Raw genomic sequence first — 15,073 nt, forward strand, 5'->3', positions numbered from 1 at the left:
CAACAAAATGCTGTAACATCAATTACTGTAAGTCTTAGGCATTCACTATGCTATTTACCAACAAGAGATTATGGTTTCCCCAATTTAACTTACTCAATAAGCACAAAATGAATGCCAATATCACAATACTGTTTTCATTTTTAAAAGAAGGGTCCAAATACTAAAACGTTTTCAATCTAACTGGAAACATGTCCACTTATTTATATAAGCAAAATCCTATCACTATGACCCACACACTGTGTAACAGAATAGCTCCATAAAATCTTAAATGTATTTCTGTAAAGCACCATACATGTTTATAAAAGGTTCTGCTTTTTTCAGAAAATCTTTTTTTTTTTTTTTTTCGATAAAGAGAAAATATCTTTGTAAAGCAAATGACTGACCACATCTCCAGTTTACCAATTTTGTAAGTCTGGGATATCTTCAAATCAACGTTTTAGAAAGAAAACACACTAAAGATGATATGACTATGAAAATGGTACTTACTGATTTTCCCAATCTACAACCAAAAATCAGTTTCATTGCTCAATACAAACAATAAAAATTGTGGTTTTAAGTACATAAAACAAGCTGAACAGTTTGGGAATTAATCAAGATAGATCCAGATTGGCTATTCTGAACTGAATATAAAGCAGATTTTAGATAGGAACTGACACAGAGGAAAGAACCACCTGACAGAGACAGGAAACATATTGATAGTATGTTCAAAGGGACACAGGAAATAGCAGGAGTATGCTAAAGTCTAGGGAATGCAAACAAATTTTATAAAACAAGAAATAAAAGAAGCAATTATGAGCTTTTGACAGTGGAAATACTTGATGAAATTGGTATCTGAGGAAAACTGTTTCCACACAGACTCTCCACAATGGAATCTGCCACAGGTTACAGGAGGAAGGAAATAAACAGTATCTTCACAAAAGCAATTTCACATTTTAGGACTACAAAGTCATATTTTATTTACCAACTCCTTCTGACTAGGACAATCTGATATGTAAATGTTCAAATGACAAGCTAAGGAAAAGATATGAATAGATTACTATAGTCAATTCATATATGACAAAATCTGTATGAAATTCTAATTTCAGAAAAATGGAACAGTAGAGAGAGTCACAAATAAGTATCTAAAACAAAAGAATTAAAATCTAAAAAGAAAGTTAAAAGGTTATCTGCACTTATCCACAAGTTAAGATAAATCTTTACATCCAGAGTCCACAGAAAATGACTTTACATACTTCAAAATATGTTGCTCCAAATTTTAAAATAGAAAACAAACCAAATTCCCCCATAAAACAGTGATGCAAATACTCACCATATTGTTAACATTCTTTAAGATAGTGGTGAGGCCACTTATAACCAAAGAAAACTTGTATTTGGAAATATTGATAAGACATTCCTTGTTGTGTTCAGTACTGACTTTGGTATGTGTGTTCTGCTGTCCTGTTTTTATTGGAAGCTGAGGAAACAAACAAACAAAAGCACGTAAACTTACATTTTAAAATGACTAATGAAAAATCTATTTCTCACTGAAAAACCATGAGATTTTTAGGAACATTTTATCAACCACAATTACATATATTTGTAGCTTAAACTCCAATTTTCAATATATAATTGAGAGCAAATCTAAAATTCTGTAGAAATTTCAATTTTTTCAGCTTTCAGGAAGTCATAAATCTTTATCTACAAAATTAAATCTTTACCCAGCACTATATAAGACAGAATGACGACTCACAGAAATAGAGCTACTTCATTGACGCTAAAAATTATTTCAGAGAAAAATGTCTGCAATAAAATGCAAACAATCTTTTCCCTTATATATTGAACTCAAGCATTAAAAAAACAATAGATCAAGAAAATCTATGCCTTAGACCTCTAGTCAATAATGGCAAATAACTCCAGATTGTTCAGAAAACAAAACAAATGGGGGATTATGATACGGGGGATTCTGGGTTTTTTAGTGAGGAAGCTATGGGAATTGCGGCTTTATACAGTTATGGTACTTGGTTAGTTATTGTAACTGGTTGTACAGCTTACCTAGTAAAACTGACTCAGGTAAGATAATCACCCTCAGGTACACAGTTGAGGGAGTAACAGAATGACAAAAAGATAAATCTCATGGAAAAAAATATCCTTTAAGGGAACCACACTTGTCTGAGAATGAACCAATTTGCACTACAAAGAAGTTCATCTCTACTCAATTTAAGAGCAGCATTCTGTATTGAAAGCATCACAAATATATTTACTGTTTAAATATTAGATCCTGCTAACACTAACAGAGAACACTGATGAAGTTCCTCCGTGAAAAAACAAACCTGAGTCCAGCTTCCTCTTTTTTAAAATGGTGCAACAAAAAGTGGAAAGAGACCAAGTAGCATGTCCAAATTTTCTTAGTTAATAATTTGACTAACTTGACGGTAAAGAAATACTAAATAATGTTTGAAGACATAATAGCTGAAAACTTCCCTAACATGGGAAAGGAAATAGTCAACCAAGTCCAAGAAGCACAGAGAGTTGCAGTCAGGATAACGCCAAGGACGAACACATGGAGACACACAGTAATCAAATGGACAAAAAATTAAAGACAAAGATAATATTAAAAGCAACAAGGGAAAAACAACAAATAACATACAAGGGAATTACCATCAGGTTATCAGCCAAGTTTTCAACAAGCCAGAAGGGAATGGCACAATATATTTAAAGTGATGAAAGGGAAGAACCTACAACCAAGAATACTCTACCCAACAAGACTCTCCTTCAGATTTGATGGAGAAATCAAAACCTTTCCAGACAAGCAAAAGTTAAGAGAATTCAGCACCACCAAATCAGCTTTACAACAAGTGCTAAAGGAACTTCTCTAGGCAGGAAACACAAGAGAAGGAGAAGACCTACAGGAAAAAAACCCAGAACAATTAAGAAAATGGTAATAGGATCATTTGGAGAAGGAAATGGCAACCCACTCCAGTGTTCTTGCCTGGAGAATCCCAGGGACAGGGGAGCCTGGTGGGCTGCCGTCTATGGGGTCACACAGAGTCGGACACGACTGAAGTGACTTAGCAGCAGCAGTAGCAATAGGATCATACATATTGATAATGCAAAAAGGCAAAATGGTTGTCTGAGGAGGCCTTACAAATAGCTGTGAAAAGAAGAGAAGGGAAAACAAAGGAGAAAAGGAAAGATATACCCATTTGAATGCAGAGTTCCAAAGAATAGCAAGGAGAGATAAGAAAGCCTTCCTCAGTGATCAATGCAAAGAAATAGAGGAAAACAAGCGAATGGGAAAGACTAGAGATCTCCTCAAGAAAATTAGAGATAGCGAGGGAATAGTTCATGTAAAGATGGGCTCAATAAAGGACAGAAATGGTATGGGCCTAACAGAAGCAGAAGATATTAAGAAGAGGTGGCAAGAATACACAGAAGAACTGTACAAAAAAGATCTTCACAACCCAGATAATCACAATGGTGTGATCACTCACCTAGAGCCAGACATCCTGGAATGCAAAGTCAAGTGGGCCTTAGGAAGCATCACTATGAACAAAGCTAGTGGAGGTGATGGCAATCCAGTTGAGCTATTTCAAATCCTGAAAGATGATGCTGTGAAAGTGCTGCACTCAATAGGCCAGCAAATTTGGAAAACTCAGCAGTGGCCACAGGACTGGAAAAGGTCAGTTTTCATTCTAATCCCAAAGAAAGGCAATACCAAAGAATGCTCAAACTACTGCACAATTGTACTCATCTCACACGCAAACAAAGTAATGCTCAAAATTCTTCAAGCCAGGCTTCAACAGTACGTAAACCGTGAACTTCCAGATGTTCAAGCTGGATTTAGAAAAGGCAGAGGAACCAGAGATCAAATTGAAAAACATCCATTGGATCATGGAGAAAGCAAGAGAGTTCCAGAAAAACATCTACTTCTGCTTTATTGACTATGCCAAAGCCTTTGACTGTGTGGGTCACAACAAACTTTGGAAAATTCTGAAAGAGATGGAAATACCAGACCACCTGACCTGCTTCCTGAGAAATCTGTTCTGGTCAAGAAGCAATACTTACAACTGGACATGAAACAACAGACTGGTTCCAAATAGGGAAAGGAGTACGTTAAGGCTTTATACTGTCACCCTGCTTATTTAACGTATATGCAGAGTACATCATGAGAAATACTGGACTGGAGGAAGCACAAGCTGGAATCAAGATTGCTGGGAGAAATATCAATAACCTCAGATATGCAGATGATACCACCCTTATGGCAGAAAGTGAAGAACTAAAGAGACTCTTGATGAGAGTGAAAGAGGAGAGTGAAAAAACTGGCCTAAAACTCAACATTCAGAAAACTAAGATCATTGCATCTGATCCCATCACTTCATGGCAAATAGATGGGGAAACCCTGGAAACAGTGTCAGACTTTATTTTCTCGGGCTCCAAAATCACTGCAGATGGTGACTGAAGCCATGAAATTAAAAGACGTTTGCTCCTTGGAAGAAAAGTTATGACAACCTAGACAGCATATTAAAAAGCAGAGACATTAGTTTGCCAACAAAGGTCCATCTAGGCAAGGCTATGGTTTTTCCAGTAGTCACGTACAGATGTGAGAGTTGGACTGTGAAGAAAGCTGAGTGCCGAAGAATTGATGCTTTTTAACTGTGATGCTGGAGAAGACTCTTGAGAGTCCCTTGGACTGCAGGGAGATCCAACCAATCCATCCTAAAGGAAATCAGTCCTGAATACACATTGGAAGGACTGATGCTGAAGCTGAAACTCCAATACTTTGGCCACCTGATGCGAAGAGCTGACTCATTTGAAAAGACCCTGATGCTGGGAAAGATTGAGGGCAGGAGGAGAAGGGGACGACAGAGGATGAGTTGGTTGGATGGCATTACTGACACAATGGACATGAGTTTGGGTAGGCTCCAGGAATTGGTGATGGACAGGGAGGCCTGCGTGCTACGGTTCATGGGGTTGCAAAGAGTCAGACACGACTGAGCGACTGAACTGAACTGACAAGAAGGAAAATCCCAAAACTGTATTACATCCTCAATGAGATGTACAGCAGGACAAGGTTAGAGCTTAGCTGAAACACAGGGGGGGTTTGCACACAGCAATTGGCACTTGTGTGCAAAAAGTCTATAATAAACTTTGAAAAGAAGAAAGCACACTTTAAACCATCACTGTCTAGTAGAACTTTCTGTGGTGAGGCTATTACACTGTATCAATAATGCTCATTACAGTACTCACTAGCCACATATGGCTATTAAGCTTAAGCATCTGTTACATGGCTAATGCAAATAAGGAATCAAATGTTTAATTTTATTTAAATTTATTTTACTTAAACTTAATAATAAGTAGCCATTGTACTCACTGAACAGCACAGTTCTAAACTAACCAGCTAAAGAAACACCCCCTTCCAGGATGAAGACCACATTGAGAAGAAATTGTTGAGATTTTGAGAAAAAAAGAGTAAGTGACAGAAAAGCATTACTACAGAAAATGAAAACATGCCAAAAAGATATGCTCACCAACAGATGAAACTGTAAATTATTAATTCAAAATGAGCCAAGAGAAGTTTTTAAATGACTAAAGATATGAAATAAATTAGAATTACAAATAAGCTGACAAAATTCAGGAAAGAATTAGAAAAAAAATAATTTCAGAGGTGAAGACTGACCAGAAGATATTAAAGAGTAAATAAAACAAAATATAATGCTTTAAGAGAAAAAGGTAAATAGGAGGAAAATTCTAATGTTCAAAAAAATAAGACGGAAAATGAGATGGGGATTTACAATAAAGTGACAGAGAAAACAGGCAAACAAGATCCAACATATGTATAACAGGAATCCTCAAGGAAGGAAATGAAATCAATGGAGTAGAATGGATATTACGAGCAAATTCAAGCAAAGTGTGCTGATAATTTTTTAAAATATTTCAAGCTATGTAAAGGGCACACCACATTCCTGGAAAAACTAACCCAGAATGACCAATACCAGGTCATATTTTAGTAAAACTATTGATCTTCTGTGAATAAGAAACAAACAACAACAACAAAAAGATCCTTTGAACATTCAGGCAGAAAGTCACTTACACAAAAAACAAAAATTAGACTGTCCTCAGACTTTGACAATACTATATGCTAATAAAAAATGAAATAACATTTTAAGATTCTCAAGAGAAGATAAAGTAAACGAAGGATTTTACATGCAGGCAAACTGATTTCCAAGTAAAATGGTGATAATCAAACTGTTATGAATTGCATGAACCCAGGAAATATTGTACCCTTGAGCCTTTCCTGAGAAATCTACTAGACAATATGCTTCAGTCAACCAAAATAACAGAAGACACATCTACACTATGAAGGACCATTAAATATATATTTACTAAAAGATCTGAAAATAAATAATGATAATAAGGGAGAAAACACACTATGTAACTGCTAAATGTAATGACAGTATAGATAGGGTATAGTTGTCAAAATTGGGAAAGGGTAGTGAGACTATACAAAGAAGTATACTCTTGGTATACGGGCTGCCTTATGGTGCTAAGAGTAAAAGGACATTATTTTAAACCAAATGCTGGCTGAGAAGGAGATGAGAATAGGTTACTAGCAAACTTCAATACTGTTTATAGAAGAAAACCACTGTATAACAACTTCCCCTCCCAAAAAAGGGAGGAAATTAGAGTACTATACAAAGACATCAATATAAAAATAACCAACAGAAAAAAAAAAATTGCTGGTATGTGTTGGGTGAGCAGTGGCACAAGCCTACCATCAGATACTTAGGTGAAAATCTACACAGTGGGTAACGGAACACAGCAAGAGCTTTCCATATGGCTCACCTTAAGTTTTTCCACACAGTCCCACTGCAGCGGCTTCTCAGATTTCCCTAAAATCTCCAACTGGTCTATCCATTGCCACTGATTTAGAGGATCTGGTTACTGACTCCTTTTCTCTGATCTTCCAACTCCTTCTTCTAGATTTTCACCTCACAAGTCCTCTCAAAATTGTACATGGTCTAATTTCCATAGTAAGTCGCTTATCCCATCATACAATCGGCTTCCCTGACTGAACCCTAATACACAAACCTCCTGAAACACCAAAATATATGCTGAGAGAGCAAATAACATAGACCACAGAATTTAAATGACTTAAATAAAAGACTTGTATAAATGTAACATTTAAAAACATGACAAAAATAAGTCAAAATTAATCAAACTATGGAACAGTCTCCAGGATATATCTTTAAGTTGAAAAAACAGGATGAAGAAAAGAATATACAGTATTCTACCATTCATCTAGGGAGGGGGAGGAGAAATAAATACACACACACAAATCTTCACATATACAGTAACTGAAAGATGAAATACAAAAGCTTTTAAGTGGTTATCTTTAGGAAACGAAAGAAAATAAAGGTGACAAGGATAGAATCTACATTCCCTGGTTTCTGTACATATTATTTAAAATTATGTAATTTATGTAAACATAAAATTAAAATTCTAAAAAATAGAATAAAAAAATAAACAAATGAACTGAAATTCATATCTAAGCTTTTACTGGCATAATCACGAACAGAAGAACTATTCTAAGTTAGTTTAAATCATACTAGGTTGACTATACATTCATAATGGAATATACTCTTGGGACAAAGAAAATGAAGATAAATCTTGATTCTGTACATATTGTGGGATCAAGGAAATGAGAGATTAGATGATATTTTAATTCTATCACTACTGGTATTATTAAAAACTGAGACTCTCAGCATGGGAGAGGAATAGTAAAGGAAAAACCCTGTAGTCTTGAACTGTAATTGAAATTATCTATTGATATATCAATTCTTACTATAGTTGATCCTGTATGAAGAAAATGAAATATGTTTTTCTACCTTTGTTTGCTGAAAATGACTAGAAACAATGCTCAACCCTGCAGTAATGATCTTCAGATACCATTTCCTGGTCAAAGGAATCGGGACCCCTTCAGAAAACAGCTGATTCCACATCTGAAGCAAAAAGGTACATGGTAAACCTGGAATACCTTGTCACACCAGATAGCAAGAAAGCTGCCAAAGAAAGCTATCAAAAGGTCGAGTCAAAAAAGACTCAGGAATATATTTTGAGAAGGCTTCCACTGGTCAAAAAGGGAATAATTTGAACACTAAGGACAACAATTTTAAATTATTTAAAAATCAAATATGTTTTAATTCATACTTCTGCTTCCATTTAAGGTAGACTACTTCACAGCAAAATAACCCCTACCTTCCCCTAACTCACACAAAAAAAAGATAAAATAAAAAAATAAACTGTTTCAAGATTTTAGAGAGCTACTGAAAGAATGAGGTCTAGAGAGACTAAGTTTCAAAAAAAATGGTGAACTATGTGGAGGTAAGGTGATCTTTTGCAGCTGTTTCCACAGCCCCCCACCACCTCCCACTGGGGCATTCACGGAGTCTGGGCCCAAAAAAAAAAGAGAGAGAGAGACTCAGAAATATGACTTTCCCAAGCAAGTACCTCTGTGAAAGGAAGGAAAGAGGAACCATCAGAGATTTTGGTTGTCACTGAGAGCTGGAGTGACAAAACCGAAAACATGAGGGAGTCTCAAATGCGTAATTGGGTGGAAAAGGGTAAAAAAGCTAAGCCAGAACTTCTGAAAAGCAGAATAGAAACTCAAAATCTCACAGCTTCAGAAGACAAAAAATTAGAGTATAGAACCTTCTAAAAGAAAGATGAACCCTCCTAAGTACAGCCAGTTCTTAATTATACAGCCAGGAAGGTAACATCCTAACTAAATAAACAGGGAAAACCACAGCAACAGGAACTTTTGTACATTAAATGTACGAGTGTAAATCAGTAATTACTTTGGAAGACTGACATTATCTACTAAAATGGAACATATATATATACAGTCATCCCTCCAAATCTACAGGACACTGGTTTGGGAGTCCAGAGGACACAAAAATCTGTGATGCTCAAGTCCCTTATATAAAACACACTACTTGCATATAACCTATGCATATCCTTTGTTTGTTGTTGGTCAGTCACTCAACCACATCAGAGTCTTTGCAACCCCATGGACTGTGGCCTACCAGGCTCCTCTGTCCATGGGATTCTCCAGGCAAGAGTACTAGAGTGGGTGGCCATTCCCTACTCCAGGAGATCGTCCCAACTCAGGGATTAAACCCTCATCTCCTGCAGGACTCCTGTACTTCAGGCAGATTCTTTACCACTGAGCCACCAGGGAAGCCCAGGTAACTTCACACATCCTTACGTATACTTTAAATCATCTCTAGATTATTTATAATACTTAATATGATATAAATGCCATGTAAATACAATGCAATGCTATGTAAATAGTTGCCAGTTGCTTGCAAATTCAAGTTTTGCTTTTTGGAACTTTCTGGAATTTTTTTCCCAAAAAGATTATCTGCATTGGTTGAATCCACAAATGTGGAACCCATGGATATGGAGACCAACTGTACTCAATAACTTCAATAGGTATAAACCTAATAGAAACGTGTACATATGTCCACCAAAAGGTATGTTCAGCAACATTTATAGCCATGATTTCATAATTTCCAAAAATTGGAAACACTCCAAATATCTATCAATAACAGAAATGGTTTGCAAAAAGGGTATATTCAAACAAAGAAAAACTCTATAGCAAAGGGAATAAATGACTTACAATTATAAGCTTAAATTCACAAATACCGAAAGAAGTCAAAACAAAAAATCCCTCATGGATGAATGTTACACAAATTCAAAAATATGTTAAATTCAAGTCAGGATAATAGAGACCCTTGGAAAGAGCAAGTAATGACCAGAAGGAAAAGGAGGGGAAGGAGGAGCTCCTGGACTGCTAGCATTGTTTTAGTTCCTGATCTGTGCAGCAGTTGCACTGGTGTGTTTACCTGGCAAACACTTATTGAGCTGCATATTTACATATATTTGTGCATCATCCCATACATATTTAAGTCAACGGAAATTTTGATAAATCTACACATAAATCCATGGGTTAATGACACTAAAAAACCAAAACCAAACTCTTCACTCCTTGTGGATACAGGGGAATTTTTGGTAGATACTGAGGCACTGCTCAGCTCCCCCTCAGGAAGGACTTAACTGTCCGTCAGTCCCACAGGGCTCGCCTCACCTGCAGAGAATGCTGCCGCCCAGATGATACTCTTCCTATACTAACTAATCCAACTAACTGGTACGGCAATATAAAAGGCCTGAACACCTCAGCCCAATTCTGGAAAACTCAAAAGGGCCCATTTTAGTGCCTAAGCTCCCCAAAGGGGTTGGCCAAATCTGATGCCAGGCCTGCACTGCACCATGAATTTTGCATCTGCCCAATTCTCCCTCCTCACAGGTGTTGATCGCAAAGGAACGTCTTAAGGAACATCCTGCACTAGGCTCTCAAGGCAGATGGTGTAGGTGCTAAGACGGGAATTTAAAGCTGGCAATGAAGCAGAAAAAGTAACCTCGAAAACAACTGATTTGGAAGAATATTACTAAACTATTTGAGTGCTTCAAGAAAAGATAACAAAAAGCTAATTGACTGCTAACTGGAATCTAAGTATGAAAGCCAGAAGGCCTCTCTGAAAGTACACAAAGATGCCCTCGTCTCTTCTCCAAGAGGAAGGAAAAGAAATCTAGACCAGAACAGTTGATGGGCTCCAAAAGTTAAACTTCCAAACAAGGCAGGCCTGCTATGCCAAGATCAGAGCTGCATTTGACAAAGAACAGTAAGACTCTGACAGGTATAATGGAAACATCTGGGTTGGTGCTCCCCAAAATCTTTTATCTCCAAATTCTCCTGAACCCTCTAAGTCGACAGGAGTAGCCCATCACTGCTTACTAAGAGCAAGTGCTCCCCATGCTTGTTTGAAGACAATTCAGAGACCTCTCCTCTGCAAGACAACAGATGTCCTCTCAGAATTTGCCACCACCTCCCCTCATGGCCAAAGTGGTACAAGAGAATTTTGGAGGGTAATAAAACTTCCTGTATCTTGACCATGGTGATGATTACATGAATCTGTGCATTTGTCAAAACTCAGAGAGTTTTATAACAAATAAGTGCTATAACATTAGGGTATTAAATGTAATCCCTCTGGTAACCACAAAGAAAATAGCCACAGAATATACAAAAAGGAAACAAAAAATTTAAACATCTCACTACAAAAAGTAAACACAATGGAAGACAGTAATGTAGGAAATTCGTGACTAAAAAGGCTACAGGGCACATAGAGAACAAACAGCACAATGACAACACTAAGTCCTCTCTTATCAGTAATTACTCAAAATGTAATTAGATTAAACCCTCCAATCAAAAAACAGAGATTCGGCAAAATGGATAAAAACACATGATCCAATCATAAGCTGCCTAAAGGAGACTCACTCCACATCCAAAGACACAAACAGGTTGAAGATGAAGGAATGGAAAATAATATTCCATACAGTTATCAAAAGAGTGTAGGCTTTAAAAAAATAAAAGGGGTAGGCTAGACTAATAAAACACTGAGTGAAAGTCAAAGTGTTAGTTGCTCAGTTGTGTCCAACTCTCTGCGATTCCATGGACTATAGCCCAAGAATATTAGAGTGGGTTGCCATTTCTTTTTCCGGGGGATCTTCCCAACCCAGAGATCGAACCTAGGTCTCAGGCATTGCAGGCAGATTCTTTACCATCTGAGACACCAGGGAAGTCCAATGTAACACAAAGTAGATTTTTAAAAAGTTATGACTACAGAGGAGAACATCCTAAGTTAATACAAGGTTCAATACAGCAAGAAGACAGATTATAAACATTTATACAGCTGACAGACCATCAAAATACATGAAGCAAAAACTGACAGAATTGAAGGAAGAAATAGTCAGTTCTACAGGAATAGTTGGGAGACTTCAATAGTCTACTCACAATAGTGGAGAAAACAACCAGACATAAGGTAAGTCAGGAAATAGAGGACTCAAACAACATAATAAATCAATTAGACCAAATACACATATACAAAACGCTCTACCCAACAACAGAATACACAGTCTTCTCCAAGCGTACATGGGACATTTTCCAGGTTAAAGCATAGGCAAGGCCACAACTGTTGTTGTTTAGGCATAAGTCTTGTCTAACTTTTTTGCAACCTCATGGACTGTGTTGCATGCCAGGCTCCTCTGTCCATGAGATTTCCCAGGCAAAGCAGGTTGCCATTTCTTTCTCAAGGATATCTTTCCGACCCAGGGATCCAAACCCGCATCTCCTGCACTGGCAGGCTGACTCTTCACCACTGAACCACCACTGCAATGCTGCGCTTAGTCACTCAGTCATGGCCCACCAGGCTCCCCTGTCCATAGGGATTCTCCAGGCAAGAACACTGGAGTGGGCTGCCATGCCCTCCTCCAGGGGATCTTCCCAGGGGATCTTCAATCCAGGGCTCAAACCCAGGTCTCCCGCATTGCAGGCAGATTTTTTACTGTCTGAGTCACCAGGGAAGCCCACAAGTAACATCTCAATAAATTAAAAAAGAGATATACAAGGTATCTTCTCTGACTACAATGGAATAAAATTGGAAATCTGGAAAAGTAAAACTGGAAAATTCAGCAAACTGTGGAAATCAAACGTACATTTTTAAACAACCAATGCTTCAAAGACGAACTCACAAAGGACATTAGAAAATACTTAAAGACCAGTAAAAATGAAAACACAACATATCAAAGCTTATGGGATGCAGTGAGAACAGTGCTAAGGGGAAATTCATAGCTATAAATGCTTACATTAAAAACAAGAAAAATTTCCAATTAACAACCTAACTTTACAATTTAAGGAACTAGATAGAAAAATAAGAACAAATGAAACCCAAAGCTAGAAGGAATGAAATAATAAAATGACAGTACAGATTAAACAAAATAATAATAGAAAAACAACAGAGGAAAATCAAAGGCATCAAGTTAGGTTCTTCAAAAAGATCAACAAAATTAACAAATTTATAGCTCAATGAACCAAGATAAAAGAGAAAAGACTCAAAGTACTAAAATCAGAAATGCAAATAGGGACATTTACTACTAATTCTACAGAACTGAAAAGGATTTAAAGAGTACTATCAATAACTACATGCCAAAAAATTGGATAACCTAGATGAAATAGAAAAATTTCTAAAAATACAAAACTTACCAAGACTTTATAGGATCAATTCATAATTGAACATGATGAAGATGGTTAAAAAAAAAAATTACCAAGACTAAATCACTAAAGAAATAGAAAACCTGAATAAACCTATAACTGGTAAGGAGAGATTGAATCAGTAATCAAAAATCTCCCAAAAAAGAAACCTGAAATTGCAAAAACAATTATACAGATAGCATCAAAAAGAATACAATACTTAGGAATTAATGAAGGTAGTGAAAAACTTGTACCATGAAAACTACAAAACACTGCAGAAACAAATTAAAGAAGAAATGGAAACAACTCATGTTCATGGATTAGGAGACTTAATCTGTTAAAATGTCAATACTACACAAAATGATCTACAGAGTCAACACAGTCTCTATCAAAAATCCTAAGGATATTTTTGCAAAAACAGAAAAATGCATTCTAAAATTCATATGTATCTCAAGGGACCCTGAATAGCCAAAACAAAATTGAAAAAGATGCACAATCTGGAAGATAACAAATTCCTTGATTTCAAAACTTTACTATACACTAACGAGACCTAGAAGGACACGTCAAATGGTAAACTGCTTCTGATTATGAATGACTTTGTTTTTTGCTTGTTTTTTGGTTTCCTATTATGCACATGTTAACTTTTAAGAAATAAATGTTACTTTAAAAACTTAAAAAAAAACTTTACTATAAACTTACAGTCATCAAAGCAACATGGTACTGGCATGAAGACAGACATGAAGACCAATGGAATAGACAGCCCAGAAATAAACCTTCTTGTATAAGATCAAATGATTTTTGACAAAATTGTCAAGACCAATTAAAGGAGAAAAGTCAGTCTTTTCAACAAATGGTACTGGGAAAATGATTTCCATATGCAAAAGAATGAAATTAGACCCTTACCTATACCATATACAAAAAGTAACTCAAAATGGATCAAGGAACTAAATGTTAGACCTAAAACAAACACTTAAAAGAAAACATAGGACAAAAGCTTCCTGCCATTGAATCTGTTAATGATATCTTGGATATGACACCAAAGGTACAGGTTACAAAAAAATAAATAAACTGGACTTCAAGAAAACTTTAAAATTTTGTGCATCAAAAGACACTATCCAGAGAGCAAAAAGGTGAACCACAGAATGGGAAAAAACCTACAAATCATGTATCTGATAAGGGATTAATGCAAAATATACGGAGAGCTCCTAAAATACAACAATAACAAAAATAACTCAATTCAAAAATGAGCAAAGGACTTCAGAGAAGATACACAAATGGTCACTAAGCACACAAAAAGATGCTCAACATCACTAATCATTCAGTTCAGTTCAGTCGCTCAGTCGTGTCCGACTCTTTGCGACCCCATGAATCACAGCACGCCAGGCCTCCCTGTCCATCACCAACTCCTGGAGTTCACTCAAACTCATGTCCATCAAGTCGGTGATGCCATCCAGCCATCTCATTCTCTGTCGTCCCCTTCTCCTCCCGCCCCCAATCCTTCCCAGCATCAGAGTCTTTTCCAGTGAGTCAACTCGTCGCATGAGGTGGCCAAAGTATTGGAGTTTCAGCTTTAGCATCAGTCCTTCCAACGAACACCCAGGACTGATCTCCTTTAGAATGGACTGGTTGGATCTCCTTGCAGTCCAAGGGACTCTCAAGAGTCTTCTCCAGCACCACAGTTCAAAAGCATCAATTCTTCGGCAATCAGCTTTCTTCACAGTCCAACTCTCACATCCATACATGACCACTGGAAAAACCATAGCCTTGACTAGACAGACCTTTGTTGGCAAAGTAATGTCTCTGCTTTTTAATATACTATCAAGGTTGGTCATAACTTTCCTTCCAAGGAGTAAGCATCTTTTAATTTCATGGCTGCAATCAGCATCCGCAGTGGATATACAAATCAAAACCCATTAACTTGGATAATATCAAAACACACACACACAA

The 15,073-nt window shown here is 36.8% G+C and overlaps 1 protein-coding gene across 8 annotated transcripts in view; it reads right to left on the bottom strand.

Annotated features, from left to right (window-relative positions):
- NF1 (neurofibromin 1) overlaps positions 1–15,073 on the bottom strand; it is a 252,176-nt gene that overhangs the window by 193,283 nt on the left and 43,820 nt on the right. For all 8 annotated transcript variants that reach the window (XM_088828700.1, XM_055401461.2, XM_088828696.1 and 5 more), the window contains exon 2: positions 1,310–1,453. In XM_088828700.1, the coding sequence (XP_088684826.1) occupies positions 1,310–1,453 (144 nt within the window). The remainder of the gene's footprint in view (positions 1–1,309; positions 1,454–15,073) is intronic.

The sequence above is a fragment of the Moschus berezovskii genome, chromosome 20, assembly GCF_049115385.1.
Source record: "Moschus berezovskii isolate FMDL1 chromosome 20, NW_MosBer_1.0, whole genome shotgun sequence".
NCBI lineage: Eukaryota > Metazoa > Chordata > Mammalia > Artiodactyla > Moschidae > Moschus > Moschus berezovskii.